The 22,432-nt window shown below is 38.4% G+C and overlaps 1 protein-coding gene across 1 annotated transcript in view; it reads right to left on the bottom strand.

Moving 5' to 3' along the window:
- The window catches only part of LOC108256478 (contactin-associated protein-like 2), a 139,302-nt gene that overhangs the window by 52,765 nt on the left and 64,105 nt on the right, over nt 1–22,432 (bottom strand). Inside the window, exons 9-11 of the mRNA XM_017453397.3 lie at nt 12,152–12,301; nt 7,190–7,352; nt 1,128–1,234 (exon numbers count right to left, since the gene is read on the bottom strand). Of these exons, the coding sequence (XP_017308886.2) occupies nt 1,128–1,234; nt 7,190–7,352; nt 12,152–12,301 (420 nt within the window). The remainder of the gene's footprint in view (nt 1–1,127; nt 1,235–7,189; nt 7,353–12,151; nt 12,302–22,432) is intronic.

The following is a 22,432-nucleotide window of genomic DNA, read 5'->3' as shown; positions in this document are numbered from 1 at the left end:
TGATATAGCTATATTTCCAGCACCGGTTGCACTGTAAACCCAGATAAGTTCATTTACCTGAAAAAATTTGAGGAAACTAATTACCTCAAAATTTTTACAATTTTACATTACATTTTCCATCAATTTCTTTAAGCCAAATACACTTAAATATAACAATTTTTTTTGTTATATTTAAGTGTATGTTAACTTAAAGTTAACTTTAAGTTTGATACATTAGCTAGCTAAGTTCTGTAATTTTAGGTAGTTCACTTAGCTAGCTAGCTATGTTTTGTACATGAGTTGGTTAAATTTCTAGTAAAGATTTGTAAATGAGCCTGTTATACTAGCTAGCTAATTAAGTGTGGTAATTCAGTTAGTTAAATTAGCTAGCAAGTTAAGTTTTGGACATTAGTTGTTAAATTACCTATTTTGTTACATTTTGTAAATTAGCTTGTTAAATTAGCTGGTTAGTTAAGTGTAGTATGTTGATTAGTTACTTTTTGTAATTTAGTTAGCTAACTTAGCTGGTTCGTTAAGTTTTGTACCTAACTAGCTTGTTAAAATACCTAGCTAATGAAATTTTGCTGACGTTCCTTAACGTTCATTTTAAAAAGCTGAATTTTAGGATTGTCTGAGTTAGCAGAATATTATCCTGACTGACTGCTTAGGCAACTAGCTAGTCATGCAGGATCGGGCATGGTGAACTTGTGCTCAGCTCTTTTCAAATTATAAAATTATATTTGAGGCTTGAATTTTAGTCCGTTTGTCACTTCCTTTATCACTGATGCTACTGACTAACTCAGTCACATTATGTACATGAACGTTACCCATGATTTAAAAAATGACCTTCCCATACCCTATTATTCACTAAATATAATCCTACTGCTCCTATTAATAACCTAATTACAACTTCTACAATGTAGGTCAATCAAGAGTTCTCATATAACAGCGTAGACCAGTAATCATGCTGATTATCGCTCGTCTGCATCAGGAAGTCATTTAAAACTCCAAAGAATTGTGCACTTTGAAAATTATTACTCAGAAATCCAGCAATTATAGAGTAGCCACAAAGTTACAGTACAGTACAGTACAGCTGGGAAGGAATTGTAAAAGGCAATGCTGTGTATTTCAAATGTAAGTGTACGTACATGTGTGACAGGTGGCTCCAGTGTATCCAGTGGCCTCACAGGAGCAGCTGAAAGTGTCCCAGGTCTGAGTGCACCTTCCTCCATGCTCACAGTGATTAGGCAAGCATCTGAAAAACATGACAGAGCAGAGGAAACTAACTAACATAACTAACTGCCCTGAGGTAACAGAGGCAAATTAGCCTCCATTCATAAGGGACTGTTTCTTTTTTTAGTTTTTTATTTATTTATTTTTTTTTTATGAATGGTTAGCTCAGATCCAGGGCTAAATAAAAAGGAGAAATAAAAGAAGTACTCATGTTTAGTCTGCAAAAGTAGCATCATTTGGCAGGAAATCAGCTTTTATGTCCATTCATCTATCCATTTTCCCTACTGCTTATCCTACACAGGGTCATGGGGGAGCCTGGTGCCTATCCCAGGGAACTCAGGGAGTAGACGCTTATTTCAGAGCTTGTCATTTTCCTTTTTATTTGTATTTTTAATCTGTCTTTTGTCTCTTTTACGTTACAGTGTATTACATTCGAAAAGAAAGAAAATCCGTCCGGATTTCAGTCAGTATTTTCTATCCCCCCAGTTGTTGATAGATTTAAAGGTAAGTGAATATGTTTAAAAACAGTGTCTCGGACACTTCTACTTAAATAAAATCCAGCAAGCTCGGAGGTGTTAACTGCATGCAGGTGAATTGCATAATCTAAATGCATATGCATAATCTAAGTGTGTAACCTGACTCTGAATAAGGACAACTTTTCCAGTGTAAATATCACAAATTTTGGACTTGGGTTCCTGACTTTGAATACAACCCTAAATTTGGTCTCTCTAAAACTTGGGGTAATTTTATTACATTTATTCATCCAGCAGATTTTTTATTTTTTATTTTAATTGAATCATCTCCTTTAATTGATCTCCTCTTTTTTATTACACATAAAAAAAAACACCTTTCTATTTCCTTTTGCTGCCGAATCTTGGAAAGGAACACAAAATGACTGTATAATTATCAAGGTGAGTGCAGAGAGTGAAAGGAACAGAGACGTTTAAGCTATTCACATCTCTACAAACGTAATCTTTCAGAAGTGAAGCCCTAATTAAAGAACTAAAGTTTAAAAACAATGAATTACTTCGCTGTTTTTCTCGTCGATTTAGTTAGTCACCTTCAAAGATGCTTCAAATTAGAAGTCTCAGAAGTAAAACACAGTTACACGTGACCAGATTGGCAGATTCCCAAGGCCTCTCTGTTTCCCCAACCCCCACCCCCCAAATCAAACCCATTAATAGAGCAGAATACAGTGTGAACCCAAATGAAGGGCCAATCCTCTTTGAGCTAATGATTGTTAGACCACATCACATAGGCTGTTAGAGTTCTGAATATGGAAGCTGGATTAAACATTTTTCTGTTCTGCCACATTCCCTGCATGAGCTATACTGTTTGATCTGTTGGGCTTTATGTGAGGAACGTTGGGATTAATTTGGTTAAAACCTGAACCATCTGCTGCTGGAGTGCTGGAGCTCAGTGGGAGAGTTTAACACACACAGTGATTCTAACACCATGACACTGAGGCGCTGTAATAAAGACGAAGTTATACACTGAGAATATTTCTGTAAAAAAGAGAACCGTCTTGGTGTTGATGTGTGGAGGAGGGAATAAACCTGCCTAGGCTTTTTTTCCCCACCTATTGTCCTCACACTAATGAAATTCATGCCTTTTTTTTTTTGTCAGGATGGGGAACTAGGGCTCTGAGTCACAACTGCAACAGAAAATTGTGTGTCAAATGGATTGGGACATTAATGCCTCATTAACAACGGAGACCCTGCCAATTGCGAGTTTGAGTCCCAATGATGCCACAGATATCCGTAACCAGGAGTCAAAGAAAGCATAATTGGCCATGCTGTCAGGAAGGGATTGGTGGCATACTCTCTCTCCTGTCAGTTATAGCCACATTAGCCAATCACGAGCATTGGTGAGTTTGTGCATGTGGAAGTACCTGGATAGCGCTTTCGTCTGAGCGTGTTACACGTCTCGTGAGGTGAAATTTGAAACTTTTAAAAAAAATACACTTGACCATCTCTTTTCAGTTATGAGAAAATATCCGACATCACGTTTGTAATAAAAGTAAGTAATAAAACACAACAGGATACACCTTGTTATAAGAAAATAATCAATGATGTCATGGTGGAATGCAGCCTGAGGTACAGCTGAGCATAATAACAGGATTAGTTCCAATAATACCACATCCTGAAGTGTTTTATTCATATTATACCACATTCATTTACCAGCGATTACTTTTTCATTTGTTATTCAGCGACACGTCGTGCTTTTTTAAAAAAAAATCTTTTTTTTTTAAACATTTTTTTTTTTATCACAGAGCAGTCTATCTCTCTCTTGAAGATAATAAGACAAAAACACAGGTTCTCACATTACTAAGACAGGGGTGTGACGGCGGTCCTACAGCCCACACACACACCTGTCCTGACCCTGAGAGGCCACAGTGGGACAGGAGACTGTCCTGAAGACTTTCCCATGGTGCAAAGTCACTGACACTTTAGACTCCTTCCATAAATGCTAAATAAATGTCTTCTTAAAGAAACTATGTCCATATCCATATATTCACCATATCAGTGATGATATTAAAGAACACTTTTTTTATGAATTATTAGTCTCGGATAATGTCGAGTGTCCTCCAGATAACAAATTTAATGAAATACATTTGACTCACAGGGACTAACTGTTAGAGTTAGTGCTGCCTCTGTAGAACATTTATGCACACCTTCTGACCAATCAGATTAGAGAATTCAACAGTGCTGTGGCATAAATAAGAGTCATAGAAATGATGTTTCACATTCAATGGACAGGTTAAGCCAAGCTATTGATGGTTAAATTTCAAAGAAAAAATAATTCCCCATGGCTGGCGCTGATGGAGTCTAAAAATAAAATTAAAACGCATTCTTGCCAAGGAATTAGGCAAAGCTGGAGAGAACTTATCAATGCACAAATATAAATTCCATCAACAAGAGCACAAGTTCCCAAACCTGGTCCTGGATTGCCCCCCCCATCCTGAATATTAGAGTGTTTTCCCTGCTTTTAACACCTAACCCGACTACTCCAGGAGCAGAGTTAGGAATCGGTGACGTTTCAATCTTATAGCAGCATCACAGCTGAGCAAGTCTGGTCTTAGCAACTGAGCAGATTTTCATCTCTATTATATCTTTGACTGAAGGGGTTTGAGAATGCAGGACCAGAGAGCCGGTCTTGTCTGCTTTGGCTGTTTTCTCCTGTGCTTAGTGTAATGGAAAATGACAGTAATATAAAGCAGCCATTAGGGACAATAAAAAGAGGATAATGTTTCGTTTAAAATACTGTCAACTAATCATGCTAGGACACACACACACACACACACACACACACACACACACACACACACACACACACACACACACACACACACACACACACACACACACACATTTTATTCTTTCATAACACACTGTTATGACAACAAGCTAATTAGGATGACTCGACTCGTACCTTTATGGTACACCAGGAGATATAACGTATGCATGTGAGTACAATCTGAAAAAGTCTTTAAAGTCAATTTAGCTTTGAATTCCTGTAATGGATCTGATCCCAAAACTTGCTTTGCTGAGTAAAGCGATCTGCGAACTGATGAAGGAAAACACAAAAGCAATTATGTTGAAGTGGGCAAGTTTTCTGTATCTGAATCCCAAAAATGTGTGTTCAGTTCTCAGCCGACCGAGTGGAGTTATTCTAATCTGTCTGAAAAAATGATGAGATTTCAAGCTTCATTATTATAGTACACGCTCAGCCGAGGAGTCGATGTTTACAGTGGGCTGAGCTGCGGAGCGACAGAGTGTTATTCCTATCATTCAATATTCACAAAGGACAGCAATTAATGAAGAGCTGATGCAAAATCACTAATCAATAACCACATTCTGATGAGCTGCAAGTGTCTCTCCGGTAATCTAAAATCCTCAGCGTACCGCTCGTTAATCGTTTGGCCGATTAAAGAGTGAAATTGTCAATAAAATGATGGAAAATTTAGGCTCTCGACCATGAAGCACAGTCTGAAATACATACTGTATGGCCAAATGTTTGTGGACACCTGACTATCACACTCATACTTGCTTCTTGAACATCCCATTACAGATTTTGTTCCTGTGTGTGGTTATAATAACCTCCAATTTCCTAATAAGACCTCACTTTGGACACCGGGGCATTGCCATGCTAGAACCTGTCATGGGGAAAGATATATTAGAGAGTAACTGAATAGTCAGTTCTCAAAGTTGATGTATTGGAAGCAAGAAAAATGAGTGATTTTGACAAGGGCCTAATTGTGATGGCTAGACGACTGGGTCAGAGGATCTACAAAACGGCAGGTCTCAGCGGTGGGGGGTATGCAGTGGTTAATACCTACCAAAAGTGGTCCAAGGAACGGCAAACAGTGAACTGGCGACAGGGTCATGGGCGCACAAGTCTCACTGATGCGCGTGGGGATCGAAGGCTAGTCCGTCTGGTCTGATTCCACAGAACTGTAGTACAGTACTGTAGTGCTGGAAACGTTCATGCTGGATATGATACAAAGGTTTCAGAACACATAGTGCATCCCAGCTTGATGCATATGGGAGCCGCAGACCAGTCAGAGTGCCCATGCTGACCCCTGTTCACCACCGAAAACGTCTACAATGGATCAGAACTGGACATGAAGCGATGGAAGAAGACGGCCTGGTCTAATGAATCACATTTTCTTTTACATCATGTGGACGGACGGATGCATGTGTGTCGCTTATCTGGGGAAGAGATGAACCAGGATGCACTATGGGAAGAAGACAAGCTGGTGGAGGCAGTGTGATGCTCTGTGCAATGTTCTGCTGGGAAACCTCGGGTCTTGGCATTCATGCGGATGTTCCTTTAACACGTATCACCTACTGTACCTAAACATCGCTTCAGAACGAGTACACCCCTTCATGGCAACGGTATTCCCTAATAGCAGTGGGCTCTTTCAGCACGATCATGCGTCCTGACACACTGCAAAAATGGTTTAGGAATGTTTTAAGGAACATGACAAAGAGTTCAAGGTGTTGACTCGGCCTCCAAATTCCCCAGATCTCACTCCGATCGAGCGTCTGTAGGATGTTCTGGATGAACAAGTCTGATCAATGGAGGCCCCACCTTGCAACTTACAGGAGTTAAAGGATCTGCTGCTAATGTCTTGGTGTGAGATACCACAGCACACCTTCAGAGGTCTTGTGGAGTCCATGCCTCGACTGGTCAGAGCTATTTTGGTGGCACAATGGGGGTCTAGACAATATTAGGTGGGTGGATTTAAAGTTATGTCTGATCAGTTTCATCAAATCCTATGTCTCATTAACATACAACCATGTGTTTTTCTTGTTCCAGAGTAACACTGGTCATGACCGATGATTTACGTCATTGATCATCTTTGTTTATCAGTGCTAAATTTATGCTGCCTCACTGCCGGTGCATGAGCGAGAAAGAACTGCAGCACATAAACACACGTTAAGGCTCTATGACAGAAAATGCACGGATAATCAATCACTATTAGTATAATCACAGAGAGCCGGTGTCCATATTCCTTAAATTGAATAAACCGTGTCGATGTCGTGCTCCTGAGCAGGAGACGTGACAAGATGGTCAATTACTCCTCATGTTTTCTTTTGTGATTGTGTTGTGTTGGAAGTCTTGTTCTGTAACACAGGCTATTTGTACAACTAAAAACTAATAATGTCTGACTCTTTATTAAATATATAATCGATATGTTTTTACCTAGAATGAACCTAGAACTTGCAAGCTAAACCTATACGATCAGATCCCCAGTCTTAGTCACCGTGGGTAGTATTCAAAAGTTACATTTTTGAATTTAATGTAGTTATTTTGGAACTTAATACACCTCCTTGTTCTTTTGCATTTTCCATAGCTTCCTGGTTCTGTCTCTTTCCATCTCAAACTGGTACTTGACGTTATTTTGACCAAACAAGAACATACACATTTTAATGCGTAGTGTGGACGATGGAGGTTCATTTGGTGTTCAGACCTGTCTATGATGGCACACATGTCCAAGCTGACATTCTCAAAAGCTCCCAGCATGCCCTGCTCCACTGCCACCAGGTCAGCTAGCTGATCGTCCACCTGGATGAGCTGCATGCAGCCCTGAAATGAGCGTTGTGATGGAGACGCCTGGGTCTGCAGGAAATAACCTGTACACAAAAAGACAAGAAACAGGAAACAGAAACATCTCACTCTTATTACAGGTCATTTACAATTGATTTTCAAAACTTGACGATCCACTGTTAAAACTCTGACATAATTATAATTACCATTCAGAATGGGTGTAATGCATGGCGTTGCCTAAATGTTAGCTGGAATATTTATGACCATTTATTAATCATATCACAAATCATAAAACCCAGTCAGACATCTGATAAAGTACGTCTACTAAAAATTCATATAGAGCAAAATATTGAAAGTGAAACTCAATCCAACCTCATGTCAGGTCTGATCTGCAGGTCTTAGTTTGAAGGTTTGATTTAATTAAATCAGTCCCTAATTCATTAGAGACCTGTGCCCATATGGAGACTGTATACTGATGAGAATATGACGAAGTGAAGCATGGATGAACCTCTAAACCCAAACAAGCTGCTCAAGCTCGAATAAGACATGAAAACAAATCTTCTGAAATCCTTCCTGAGACTCTGCCGACATCCTCCTGATTTTAATAGGCAAACGCCTGTGTCTGGAGAACCTACCGTTTGTTTTCGCTCATGTAAGAAATAACAGTTGGTAGGGAAAAAAGAGCAAAGTTCTGAAAGGTATCTGAGACCATCTGTTGTCTCGTCTCAGACACTTTTCTGATTGTCTGTCTGAGCAGAGGAAAAGAAAGAGACAGCACGGCGAGCGAAAAGTTCCCAATAGTGCGAGCTTGACAAGAAACGAAAGAGATATAAAGCTTGCATCTGGTGAGGAACACAGGAAGGAGAGGAGTATACAGTAGCATCTGCCAGAATGTCTATATGAAAAAAGTGCTGGGGGAATTCAGGGAATAAATAAAGACAGGCCATATTTGGATAACTGGTTTAGTGCGGCCTGACTTTGTCACAAGTAATTTTATAATATTAATAAAGAGGACAATGACCGATTTATAACCGTTAGCAATAACAAGTATGTGTTGGTGTCAGTGTTTGAGAGCCATAAGTGTTTAAAGAGTAATGGTGGTTACATTAATGAATACCTATGTGCTCAATGGATCATTCATGACCAGTAGAATGACCTCTGGGACAAACCATAGTGTTAAATCCTCATCAGTAACATCTGCACAGATGTTTCTTTGTAAAATTTATATATCTTTTTTTTTTTTTAAATATCCTTTTGCCTCGAAAATCTGCGGTGTTCCTTCTGCTCGATGAGCTCTATAAGCTCCTTCCAGATTTCAGCAGAAGCACATTGAGGCTTTACCTTCATTTAAGTCTCCGCGGAGATAAGCGACGCGACCTACAAACATGCTCCTGGTTTATTGAGAACTGTAAAGAGGAGCCTCTCGGATTTTTCACCACTAAGAAGCAACTGTAATACAATCCGTGATGATTTTTGTTGTACATTTCAGCAATCGCACAGAAGTGAAGATGAACAGTCGACTGTTTAATAAAGACATAATAAATAAATGAGTTCATTATAGGGGAAACATAGATTATAAGTAGAATCTATTCAACTGTATGCACTATTAGGCCTAAGTGATAATATTCACAAATCTGATTCAAATAAGCAAAAGAAGATGGGAAAAAGGACTATCCAGTTTTGGTGAGTCTGTGTGCACTGTAGCCTCAGATTACTACTCTTGGCTGACAGGATTGTGATCTTCTTCTGTTGTAGCTCATCCACATAAAGGTTTGACATATTGTGCTTTCTGATATGCTTTTCTGCTCACCATGGTTGCAAAGAGTGATTATTTGAGTTATAGTATCATATCATCTTGTGTGGTCATTCTCCTCTGACATCTTTCAATCACACACTGATGTGGATTTTAACTGAAGCAGTTCCTGTATATGAATGATTTTATATACAGTTGTGCTGTCGCAACATGATTGGCTGATCGGATAATTGCACAGATATGAAGGCTGAACAGGGTGCATGGTGGCTTAGTGGTTACACGTTCGCCTCACACCTCCAGGGTCGGGGGCTCGATTCCTACTGTGGCCCTGTGTGTGCGGAGTTTGTATGTTCTCCCCATGCAGCAGGGGTTTCCACCGGGGACTCTGGTTTCCTCCCCTAGTCCAAAGACATGCATGGTAGGCTGATTGGCGTGCTCGATGCTCCCTGGGATAGGCTCCAGGTTCCCCATGACCCTGAAGAAGGATAAGCGGTATAGAAGATGGATGGATGGATGAAGGCTGAACATACGTGTGCTTAGTCTCCCATCTCTCTTGTCTTTGTGCTTCATGAACTGTTCTTTTTTCAGCATCTTTTTTAGGATTTGGAGTCAATTTTCAAATCACATTAAAGACCTGTGAGATGCAAGCAGATGCATGCTGTACAGTGGATTGGACAGAGTCCCAGGTTTGATGCGATTAAATCTCATTTACTCAGGCCCGTGTGTCTGAATTTGCATCCTTTCTATTGAAAATGACATGCCAGAGTGTAGAGTGTATGTGCGATATTATTTTGTGCAGTACAATATCCCAAAGCATGTTTGCCTCGCACCTCTTGGATTGGGGGTTTGAATCCCTCCTCCGCCCTGTGTGCGCGGAGTTTGCATGTTCTTCGCGTGCTTCTGGGGGTTTCCTCTGGGTACTCCGCCCCCCCCCCCCCCCCCATGCTCTGCAGGAAGATTGGCATTTTAAACTAGTGTGTGGATTTGTATGCGATTGTGCCCTGCGCTAGGTTGGAATTCCGTCCAGGGTGTCCCCCACTTTGTGCCCCAAGTTCCCCAGCGGGCCTGTATAAGATAAGCCGTACAGTATATGGATGGATGGATGGTGGTGGAATATCCCAAAGTATTACACATATCTATTTAATACTGTATATACTGTATGGTCAACTAAAAAGTTTCTGTTTACTAAGTACATTCAGAACAAATTCCCACAGAGATTCAAGCAAATTTATTAGAGAAAAGTCAACCATGATATGTTCATCTACAAGCCATGACTATAAATTATTTTATTTTGTCTAAATATATATATTAAAAAAAATTGTTCACCTCTAGTGCCAGGGAAAAGCTCTTTCCACTCTCAGGAAAGGAAAAATTGCTTGTAAACAAATTAGAGAGTCAGACATTACAGCCCTCAGGTGAAATAACAAAGATGGAGAGAAACACTGATTGATAATTATGACTGGCTGATCCGTCAGGAGTGTATGTGCTGAGAGAGAAGCTTCTGCCCTTTTTTCCAGGCTGGCGTCTATAAATATGCTGTCAGGACTGAGGGGTAGAGAGACTGTAGCTCTTGTTTAGGTTTTCTGAAAATGATTAACGCTGATAAAGCTCAGCTACTCTGTGATTTAGGATTAACTAGGAGTTCTGCACAAGGTGGAAGACACTGAGAGACATATGTAGGTACGTGAGGAGATGCAAAACAACACGCAGGTTAATGTGGCTACAAAATTCACAAAAATATTACTAAACTGCAGTTTAAAAACAACAGATCAGAGACAAGGCACGACATCTGTGGCCAGGAGTCCATGATAGAAAATTGGCCCTGCTATCTGAACGGGAGGGAAGGCATAATCCCTCCCCTGTCAATCACAGAGACACGGATAGTACTCGGATAGTCCCATGATGCAGCAGTTTGTAAAGATCCAGTTGGATAGCTTCATGTGACAAGAAGGAAGCATGTGATAGCCTTCGCCCTCGCCGGTTTGTAGCTGTATGACAGGGGCGACCTGGCTGGTGGGCAGGAATTAAGGACTAAATTAGCGACAAAGTTATTGAGTAGTGGAAAAAGGTCAACAAATGATAATTTCAGAACAAGTAAAAGTTGTGGAAGGTATTAATACAGCTTATATGACATTTGATTACTAATTTGTTATAATGAAAATTTGGCTGATAAGAATCTTATTTAAAAAAAGAACATGTTAATTACACTGTAATACATTTTTTCTTGTGGTCAAATGTATTTTATTTATCATCTAGAGAGAGAAAAAATAGCAATTTTGACCAAATCTTGTTTAATGTTTTTTTGTTTTGTTTTGTTGTTTTGTTAGATGTGAGAAAATGTATGTGTTCATAGCATATGACCAGGCATGCCAGATCTGAATAAAAAATTAAAAAATCAGCCTTAAATAGTTTCCCTAAAGAAGATTTTCACCAAGGCCCTAAAACAGCCTCACATTTTTGTCATGAATAAAAAAAAAGTTAAAAACTAGTGGGAAAAACGCACACTCAGCAACACTGCCAATAAAGCTCTAAAAAAAATTTTTTTAAAAAGTGAGAAGAAGGCGCATATTTAAAGCTTGTTTTAGGAGGCAGAGAAAATCACATGCAAAACCAGCCATGGCTAATTTCCCTTTATTACACTGAAAAGAATATGTAATCAACCACACTTTTCATTTTGCTTTTTTTTTTTTCCTCTCGCGCTGACTTCCCATGGCGATCTCTCAAATGGATATGTATGAGTACACTTTGCACGTTTCCGCATGCACAGAGCTTAAATTGTGAGTTAAAGCTCAAATCCGGTGTACATAACAAGATTTTTCAGGCACAATCCAGTCTAATTAATGTATGTCTGAAAATGGGCACAAACAGCTTTAGTACATCTAGTCCCAGTGCTTATTTGGTGGTGGACTGTTAACTTCACTTTCCTAAGTGACTGCTTACTTTCTTATTTTTAATATTTTGGACTTTCTGATTAGACACAGGCAGATGGGAAAGCCTGGAAGGCCCATCACTGGAAATCCAAGCTAATAGCACACAACATTCTGAAAAAAAGACCTCTAATACTCGCACAGACAGCCTAGGGAAAGGGAGTAACTCACACCATTATCGCTGTAATCATGCAGTTGTACTCACCTCCAAAGTGATACGTTCCTCCAGTTATGATCTCCACGGGGGTGTTGGTTCTCACAGCCGAAGCCTCGTCTCCGTCGATGGTCAGCATGGCGAAGTTTTCTTTGGCCAAGAAACGAACATCGTGCCATTCTCCATCATTCAGCCCTGAACCTGTAATGATAGGAACAGTGAAGGAGATGTGATTAAATACTACTCTATTAGCTGATTACTTGATGCATCCATGTTCATACCACATACATAGAGTTTGTGATCAAGATAGATTCTGGCCATATTTATGTTGCAGGTGCATTGAATCTCTGGAAATCTCTCCAGCACCATACAGATCTAGGAGCTATAAGTAAATTCTCATTACAAGCTACTTATAAAAATAATTGCGACTAAACCAGATATGTAGTGTTACAACCTTTGGCTGCAAGTCTTCTCAGACATGTCTCTATCAGGTTTGCACATCCGAATCTTGATTTTAATTTTAATTTTTTGCCCTTTCATCTTGGTAAACTCTGTCAGACTGGATGGAGGCTGTTGAGTGAACAGCAGTTTTCAAGTCTTGTCATTGATTCCCAATCAAATTGAGGTCCTGGGCTTTGAATGGTCATACACAATCAGGTTCTTGGTTTTGAACCACTCTAGTGTCCTGTTAAAAAAAGAAAACATCCACGCCAGACTCAAGCCTGTCAACTGAAACAGGTTTTCTTTTAGGACTGCCTTGTATTTGGCTACATCCATCTTCCCCTCAACCCTGACCACTTCCCCAGTCCCTGCTGTTGTAAAGTGTCTGCCCAGCATGATGCTTGTACCACCACCGTGTTTCAATGTGATGATAGTTGTTCTCAAGTTGGTGAGCAGTGCTGGAATTCCTTCAAACATTGTGTTTCGAGCCATTTGATTCTGGCCTCATCAAACCAGTAAAAGTGAAAAAAAAAAACAATCTTAATACATTGCTAGCGCAGTTACAATGAAGTTCTAATAGAAGCAAAGATTTATCAGGAATCTCAGACATACAGTACCGGTCAAAAGTTTGTGGACATTCGACTGAAATGTGGCTCATGATCTTAAAAACCTTTTGATCTGAAGATGTGTGATTAAATGAAAGAAATCAGTGTTGAGAAAAATATAATCGTGCCGACATATTTGTTTCTTTCATTAGAAAACGAATATTTTATTTACAATGAAATATTTTTTTAAATGGATGACTCGGAGCGAAATATTCCAAAATAGCAGCGGATAAGTGTCCGGCGTCGATGTGATCTCTTTTAATACTGTTTAAAAATAATCTCAGGGAAATTCCTCAAGAAATCTGTCGAGAAAATGCCAAGAATACATTTCTGGAAATTCTAGGCAAAAAGCGTGTCTACATTGAAGATGCTAACAGTCCGATATGATAGGGACGAGGTGAGTATTATAAAAAAATCAAATAAAAAATTTTATCCGAGTCTGTCAGAGAGAAGGATCTATTGCCTTTATGATCCGCCAAAAGCGGTGATACCTGATGTTTGCATAGCCATTAACGCCCGGTTGGGTGCCTCAGGAAGAGAATATCAACCTGATAACAAGTGTTAAAATATTAAATTATTTCGGTTATTTTGGATTTTTTTATCACAACATAATTCCCATAGATCATTATTATTATTCTAAAATGTAGGGAAAAAAATAATAACGAAGAGTGAGTGTCTAAACTTTTGACTGGTAGTCTAAGTGGTTGTTGTTAATGCCTAAAAACAAAAGAGAAGAAAAGTGGAGAGATGTTGGTCCAAACGTCCAGAATACAGTCCAGCTATATGACGCAGTTACAGCAGAGTCAGCTCGGCTAGCTAGGCTATCGGTACTGACAGTGATACTGTATTAGCGTAAAGCATTGGAAGCTGATCTGTTTGAGCAGCGTGTACAGATGAGAATGTAAGAGGGCTGGATAGACTAAAGGATTAAAGTGCTGCTGCATCACTCACTTTAGGTATAGATGAAGCAAGGGCTAAATGCACGACTATCGATGTAAAAATGAAAGAAAGAGAAAACTGACCACAACCAAAATATATATTTAGCATGATTCGATAATATTGAATATTTATAGGCAAGGCTTTAAGGATTGATTTTTCCTTTAATTCGAGTACATTGCTTTACTAAGCACTGTGCATTGGGATCTTTTTGCCACACAAATGTCCAGACCATCAGCGATGTAGATAGGTTGATGAGTAGCAAATTACAAGATGGTCCTTGAATCTCATTTACAACCGACTGTAGATCTGAAGGATTCATATTGCAGGTTAATACCCTCGCTGTAATCGCTGATTTTACTTCTGAGTGCAGCAAACAGAACACAATAACAACCAGCATGGGGCTCGTTTTGAAAGAACCGTCCATCCATCCATCCATCTTCCATACCGCTTATCCTTCCTTCAGGGTCACCGGGACACCTGGAACCTATCCCAGGGAGCATCAAGCACAAGGCAGGGTACACCCTGGACAGGGTGCCAATCCATCGTGGGCCCAATCACATACACATTCACACACCCATTCATACACTACAGACACTTTGGACACGCCAATCAGCCTACCATACATGTCTTTGGACTGGGGGAGGAAACCGGAATACCTGGAGGAAACACCTGCAGTATGGGGAGAACATGCAAACTCTGCACACACAGGGCCACGGTGGGAATCGAACCCCCGACCCTGGAGGTGTGAGGCGAATGTGCTCGTTTTGACAGAACGATTTAGTTTTTTACTGTTAATTCTACAAATGACGCTAGGACATGAACTTACTATTTTGCTATTGCTTTCCTTCTCCCTGCTCTCTTGGCTCGTGACAGCACTTGGCACACTATTACAGTGCAGTATTGTGCCTGATATTGGTAGTGATACGCAGGATTGTTCAGTGTCTCCTCATCACAGCTCTGTGCATATCGAGCCGGAAGACCTTCAGCCGGACACACTCGGCTGTCTGGAGTAAAGGACAGGTGAAATGAACTGACTGCCTTTGAGAGTTCATATTGCAAGACACCACTGCAAGCCCATTTAACAGGAAATGAATGATAATATTCGCTCCGAGAGCGAAGAGCATGAAGATTATGAGATTAAAATGTAATCTGCGGGTGACATTGAAGTTGCGGGTGAGCTCGCAATGAGCTGGCTATAGCAATCATGGACCTATATACCTGTAAGGGAAAAAATAGGGAGCAATATTGCTTTACACACAGAGAGCTGAAATCATTAGTGGAGGATCATGGGACGTGTAGAGGGGAACGTCGAGTTATTTTGGCTTTCTACTGTATGAAGGTCATAACTATGGACACATTCATATCAAGTTATAATGTATTAAAAAGGCAACATTTATGGAAATATATTAAACTTCATAACTATCTTGATTATGCATTGTGGATTGTTATGCAACAGTTAGTTCTGGTCCACTAATTTAATTGCTTGAGTGGTGTTCCAAGAGTGTTTATATTTCCTATAACCACACTGGGATTTTTCATTGCTTGTATATCACTCTAGCTCAGCTAGAGGAGAAAAAATAAACAGGAAATTTGCTTAAATATACCACAGCACTGTTGAATTCTCAAATCTGATTGGTCAGAAGGTGCTCCAAGGCAAATCTTAATGCACTTGTTCTAATATGTTATTGTTTCTATAGCAACAGCTAATTCACATGGACTTGTATAGTGGACAATGTAGATAACCTAAGCCTAACAGTCATTTAAAAACACCTAAAAAACAAACAAAAAATCAACACCATATAGATATTTCTCTGTAAGAAGATGTTTAAGTTCTATAAAAGAAGGCTTCAGTCAGTGACGGCGCTTTAATGTAAAAGCTGTTCCCTGAAGTTTTCTGCCGGAAGGAAAGTCTTCAGGATGGATGGTTTGTACTTTGAGGTTTTTCAAGCTGCATTTTTTTTTATTAGTCTCAGGAGAGAGAGGAAAAAATTGAGTAAGGCTGTTGAAGGAAGGACTGTTTACAGCTGTGATAATGAAAGTAACAACAGGAACTAACTCGTTTGGTTGATGTTCCTCAACATAAAAAGCAACTAGAAACTGATAAAAGTATAAGGTGTAAGTTATTTATTTATTTAAGAACTGTAATTGTGAAATTGCTGTAGTGTAAGATGGATTAAAACATCTCAGGAAATGATAAACGTCACCATTTGTGATTGCTGTGATTTACGTCAATAATCCTAATTCAAGTCTATAATCATGCGAAGAGCAAGCGTGGTAAACAGAAAAGCTGTGCTTGCCATTAACCAGCTCTTTCATTCAAACCACACCATCATTCGCCAACAATGTTTGCGTAGTCTACTGATTTTCTAGATTCTTCTCCAAAGGCATTTTGAAAAATCAATGATCGAGAAAGTAATTCCACCTCTGGCAAGTTCATTATACCAGCAAATGTATTTCACATGCGCCTTCTCAATCACTATTGATGATGTGTTATGGATGTGTCAGTGAATATGGCTTTAATAAATTACCCACAATACATGGAAAATCAAGGGTAATGTGTAATATGTCAAGTGTAATGACTTGACACGACCCAGTCTACAGTCTGGGCTAAAAAGAAATCAGTCCCAGCTTCTATTTAATATCATTCTGTTTAATTGAATTGAAGACTATTGGTGGTGCTGCTGTTCTTTTTTTGCAAACGTGAAAAAACGTTCCACTTTAAGGCATTTGTTAACAGTAAATAAGACAATGTACAGAGGATATAAAAAAAAGTCTGACCCCCATCCCCCGTGAAAATTTACAACATACAAAAATTAAGTGCAAAAACAATCTGAAATATTCTAGGGGAAAATAGTGGGGGAAAAAGTTACAATAACCATGTTGCATAAATGTGCACACCCTTTTATAAATGAGGACATGACTGTGTTCAGAATGAACCAATGACATTCAATCTCATGTTCAAAAGTACACTATAAAACCGGATAAGTTCATTTAACTCAAAAAATTTGAGGAAACTAATTACCTCAAAATTTTTAAGCTGATAAATCAATTTCTTTAAGCCGAATAGACATAAATATAACAAGTTTGACTAAAATTTTTGTTATATTTAAGTGTATTTGGTTTAAAGATATTGATTCATCAACTTAAAAATTTTGAGGTAATTAGTTTCATCAAATTTTTTGAGTTAAATGAACTATGCGGTTTTACAGTGTATCAATTAGGAGAGGGGTACTAAAGAATTTCCAAAACATTAGATGTACCATGGAACACCGTAAAGGCCATCATCAACAAATAGAGAAAATGGGGTACCACAGTGACCTCACCAAGAACAGGACATCCCTGCAAAATGTATAAAAGGACAAGACAAAAACTTACCAGGGAGGCTTCCAAGAGACCTACAGCAACATTAAAAGAGCTGCAGGAACATCTGACAAGTCTTGATTACTCTATGCATGTGACAACAATCTCTTGTAAGTATTTTTTATTTTTCCCTTTTTCCCTAAACAAATTATAATAATAAAAAATCTTTAAAACGTTTAAACAAAGTTCTGATTGTTTTCCACTTAATTTTTATATGTTGTAATTTTATATTGAAGGAAAAAAGTTCTGCCATTTTAACAGGAGTGTGTAGACTTTTTGTATCCATTGTAGATGTAAGAAAAAAATAAAGAAGCCTTTAATGTATTTTTCCTTAAAAAAAAAGGGTGAGAGCTTAGCCTTGATAGCCCATTTATACCAGCTGGATCGGATTCTGCCTCGTTATAGCCCATCTGAGACTCTGTGGTAACTTCCCACTTCGCAGATTAATTAAGAAGAGGTGAACCATGTTAACACTGAGTGGACAACTCGAAGTCTGACATATTAACCAGGGCTAATCACTTATCCACCTCCTTAATTAGACCCGCTTTCTCAAGACGACCTTTAACTCTTCAGGTCCTTAAACACACACAGGAAGAAATGATTTAAAGGGCATTTAAAGGACATTTTTCCCAGAAGCAAGTCCTCGCAAGGTTTTGAATAGGAGTAATAAAAGTAGTGAGGCCACCGGAGGCCATTTTTCATCTAGGTACAGCTAGAAGTTTACTTATAGAGGAGAACAGGAGGTTTCAAATGCAGGCATCAAAAACGATTTGTTTTTCCTGCTGTCCTGCTTCTCGAGAATCTACAGACACCAATCTGTGATGAGTCAGTGTCAAGTCATTAAATGTTTAAGAAACCAGGAAAACACATTTTCTGCTTTTTTAATTAATTAATTAATTAATTAATTAATTAATTAATTTATTTATTTATTTATTTTTACAGTTTGGGGATGTCATATAAATCTGTAGTCCAGATAAAAATTCTCATTCCTTTTTAAACTAATAGCAGACCATTTTCAGATATTCCAGCTATTCTGGAATAATATTTGAATACATCTTTTGCGAGAAGGTTTTCTATGGAGCTTGGAAACTAACAAAAACTATCTGAATATGATTTTTTTTTTTTTAGTATTTGAATAATAAATATGTCACATTTAATCAATTTATTTTGCTTCTGTGTTGTATTTAGCAAATTTAAAATTTTTTCCCTGATGTTTCTTTCTTTGTTTCGAACTTTTTGACACTTTGAACATCAGAACCCTAAATACATATCTTGAAAAGTCAAATATCAGAAAATACAGATTTTAGGTGAAGCATTCAGGATTCTGTAGGAATTGTGGTAAAATCTAATTGTTAAATGTATCCTTGTTATTCAGAAAGATATCAAATTTATTGCACCAATTTATTCTGTCGTCAGATTATATGTAAGGAAATTCATATCTTTATACTTCAATCATTCTTCATCAGCCACTATAGGACTGGATAATAATCATATTTAAATTCATATTATAAAACTTTACAATGATCCATCAAAAATCCCAATAGCAGTGTGAACAGGCTCTTTATCTCTTGACCTTGTTCAGAATTTGCTGAATCTGTATATTAAGGCAAAGTCTGCAGACTCCAAGGATGAGAGATGAAACTCTGTGTTTATGAGGCATAGAGAATGAATATATGGCAGAAAATAAAAGGGTAATGCATGTTAAGATGCATTATAGCACTATAGGACAAAGGAGATTTCTAAAACATAAAAAGGTTTTTTGTCTTCAGAGAAATTCAAGTTTGGGGGTGTGTTACTCCTGCTTGTAAAAAAAAAATCCTGGTAAAATATAAGTTGTGTTTAGAACCTTTAAATCCGCCCACGTTCGAATTTATGTCTTAATCTAAAAATGTGTTGTAGAAACCTTATGAAAATCATCAGATCATGAAAAATGGTCAGATTTCGTAGCTATGTTTTTTTTTTTATGCACACACACACACACGCACACACACACACACACACACACACACATATATATATATATATATATATATAGTGCTATCACTTTGTGTGCTTCAGTTCAGTGGAATAAAGGCTTCACATTTGACCATCTGCAGAAAGCATTAAGAATATTACAGCAAAGGTTATGGCTCTAGGCTAGACTTGACTAAACTCTTGATTATGAAGCTGTAGGGTTTTAGGAAATTGCCTGGGATATGAGGTCTCTCAGATCACTTCAGGAAACCAAATATTTAGCACCGAAGCTTCAAGTTGAGACAAATTCATGAAAGCCGGAGGCCTTTATTTATTTAGAGAAGGGGAAAGCAGTTTTGGATAAAGCACTGGGAAAAGCAATAGGCAGATCTCATTATCTTTCCCCAAAAAACTTCACATGCCTCGAAGGCATCAGTCCCTGACTGGCAATAGAAAGCGCACCGCCGAGTACATTTTATAAGAAGAAAACAAAATGCATCAAGCGTAACAAAGTCGAGGTTTTTCTTTTTCATGCTATTGCATTAACACAATGGAACGAAGCCATCAGCGATCAGTGTGATTAGTCAACCTGTCACACTTCACAGTTATTGCTCTGCAGAGACAGATTTCAGTGGAAAATGTCAGTCGCCCTGTCAGTTTAGTTTTGTAATTGAATATCCAGCAAAGCCCACAGTTCGTACTTCTTATTAGTTTCGCTCAAGAAAAAAAGAAACATGCAAACACCTACTGTAATGCAAACACATTAAATGAAGCAGAATTCAAAACATCAGCGCATTATTAAAACCTGAAGGGAATATATTTTCAATTCAACATCCTGGAATTATAATTTTAGTAACACCACTGGGCACATACAAGCACTTACAGCTGGATTTAATCCCTGTGGATCAAGACTACAGCATCAGTAAGTCAAGAACTGACACCGGGCCTCATTTATCAAGCTGGATATGAACAAACTACTTGCAGTAACATTTACATATGAAGCGTGGTATTCTTGAAAATCCATTTAGTTCAGAAAATAAAAATACAAAAACATTTGTATCCTACAAGAGCTCCTGAATTTGGGCAAATTTACATTTATACAGACTTTGAATGTGAACCTTGACTGACAGGCTTCAAATCGTATAACTAGTTGATGAAATTGTATACATGGATGTAAGTTTAAATCTCTCACTTTTTTCCAGTTGCATGAAACGAATTGAACAGATTTCGCAAATCTCAATTCAATTCAATTTTATTTGTATTTATTTGTTTTAACAGTAGACATTGTCTCAGAGCAGCTTTAGAGAAACATATAAACACGGGATAGAGATTTTAAGTGTGTGAATTTATCACTATTGAGCGAGCCGATGGCGACGGTGGTGAGGGAAAAACTCCCTGAGATGATATGAGGAAGAAACCTTGAGAGGAACCAGACTCAGAAGGGAACCCGTCCTCATCTGTGTAAGAACAGATAGTGTGAAAGTAAATGAGAGTTCATTATGGTTTTTATATGAAGTCTGTTTTGTTGAACTAGTCCACTGTTCACTAAAGGAGACCTGAGTGTAAAACTGCATGTGGTAATTGAGGTCCCAAGGCCATCGCAGCCACCGTAGTCCCAGCAACCACAGCCAGAATGTCCATGTTGAGTTGAGGTCCAAAAGCATTTCCATTGTACTTCAAGCGGTACCATCCTCAGTCATTTCATATGACATATATCCCAAAACAAAACAAAAACCAATTAGACTAGGCAGTTAATTAAGACAAAACAAATGGCACCCTATATAAGGTATCACTGTGTGTCTATGGTAGCTGGCTAAGCTGCACTAGAAGTTTAGTGCTCTTTCGCAATTTATTCGTTATTTTTCCATTTTCAGCTCTGTGCACATTGCCTTTTCTCGAGTTTTGTAGGCATCACTAAATGTACATCAGCCGTGCCATGATGAACATGCTTGGTCATTTTCGAGTGATTGGCATTTACAGTATTAACATATGCACGTGAGTACGTAGGAAATCGTAAGGTGAGAACATTTTGTTCACTTTCGTCCAACAAAAACATTTACACACAACTCAAGGATTGATAAACGGGGCCCGATATTTACGATCGAATTCTAACAGATTTTTGAAAATTATTGAATTTGCGACTAAAAATTATATATCAAGCCTTCAAAAAGGTTAAGAGCAAACTCCCTCTGAGCCTTGCCGTGAATAAATCTACTTTTAATATTCTACTTTTACAGCATTTAATTGTTATGCATGTGAGAGCTCAACAGTAGTGAGTAGCATAATGTGTAATGCTAAAAGATTATCTAAATCGGTTAAATATTAAGTGGAGGAAAATTAATTTCCCATGTGACTGAATGCATGAGCGTAAACTTACCAGCTTCAGATCAAATTTCTTTCTCACAGCACCTGATACTTTCACACACTTCTGTTAGAGTTATCATTATTCACTCACTTAAGTGATCTCTCAAATGCCTCTAATTACTATGCAACAAAACTCATGAAATACATATCCTGTCCAAATGTACATGTTCGTTAAGATTCGATTATATCCTGAAGGAAAAGTGGTTTTGCACTTTTTCTTCACTCTAATGACACTCCAGGATGGGCACACTCTTTCTGTCATAAAATTTTATGATACATTAAGAGCCATGGGGGGTGTAAACTTTTGCACAGGACGAGCCGTGTAAATCGTTATTATTTTGTTTAAAGATCTTATGATTTTATTTAGTCCTGCCCTTCAGACATTACAAAAGATATTTACGTGTTTTCCAGAAGACAGAATAATAACAATTTACACCAATCATCCTGTTCAAAAGTTTACACCCCCCTGGATCTTAATGCATCGTGTTGCCTTCTTGAGCATCAGTGAACATTTGCAGGTTTTGTAATAGTCGTGTATGAGACGAGTCCCTCAGTCGTCCTCAGTGTGAAAAGATGGATCTGAACATCATATAGCCGCTGTTGTAAAGGGGTCAAATATACAGAAGATGATGGAAAAGTAAAGAATGTGCAGGACTTGGAGGATTTTTCT

Source organism: Ictalurus punctatus, chromosome 23 (assembly GCF_001660625.3).
Source record: "Ictalurus punctatus breed USDA103 chromosome 23, Coco_2.0, whole genome shotgun sequence".
NCBI lineage: Eukaryota > Metazoa > Chordata > Actinopteri > Siluriformes > Ictaluridae > Ictalurus > Ictalurus punctatus.
The sequence above is the reverse complement of the archived record's forward strand: the minus strand, read 5'-3'. Positions and strand labels throughout refer to the sequence as shown.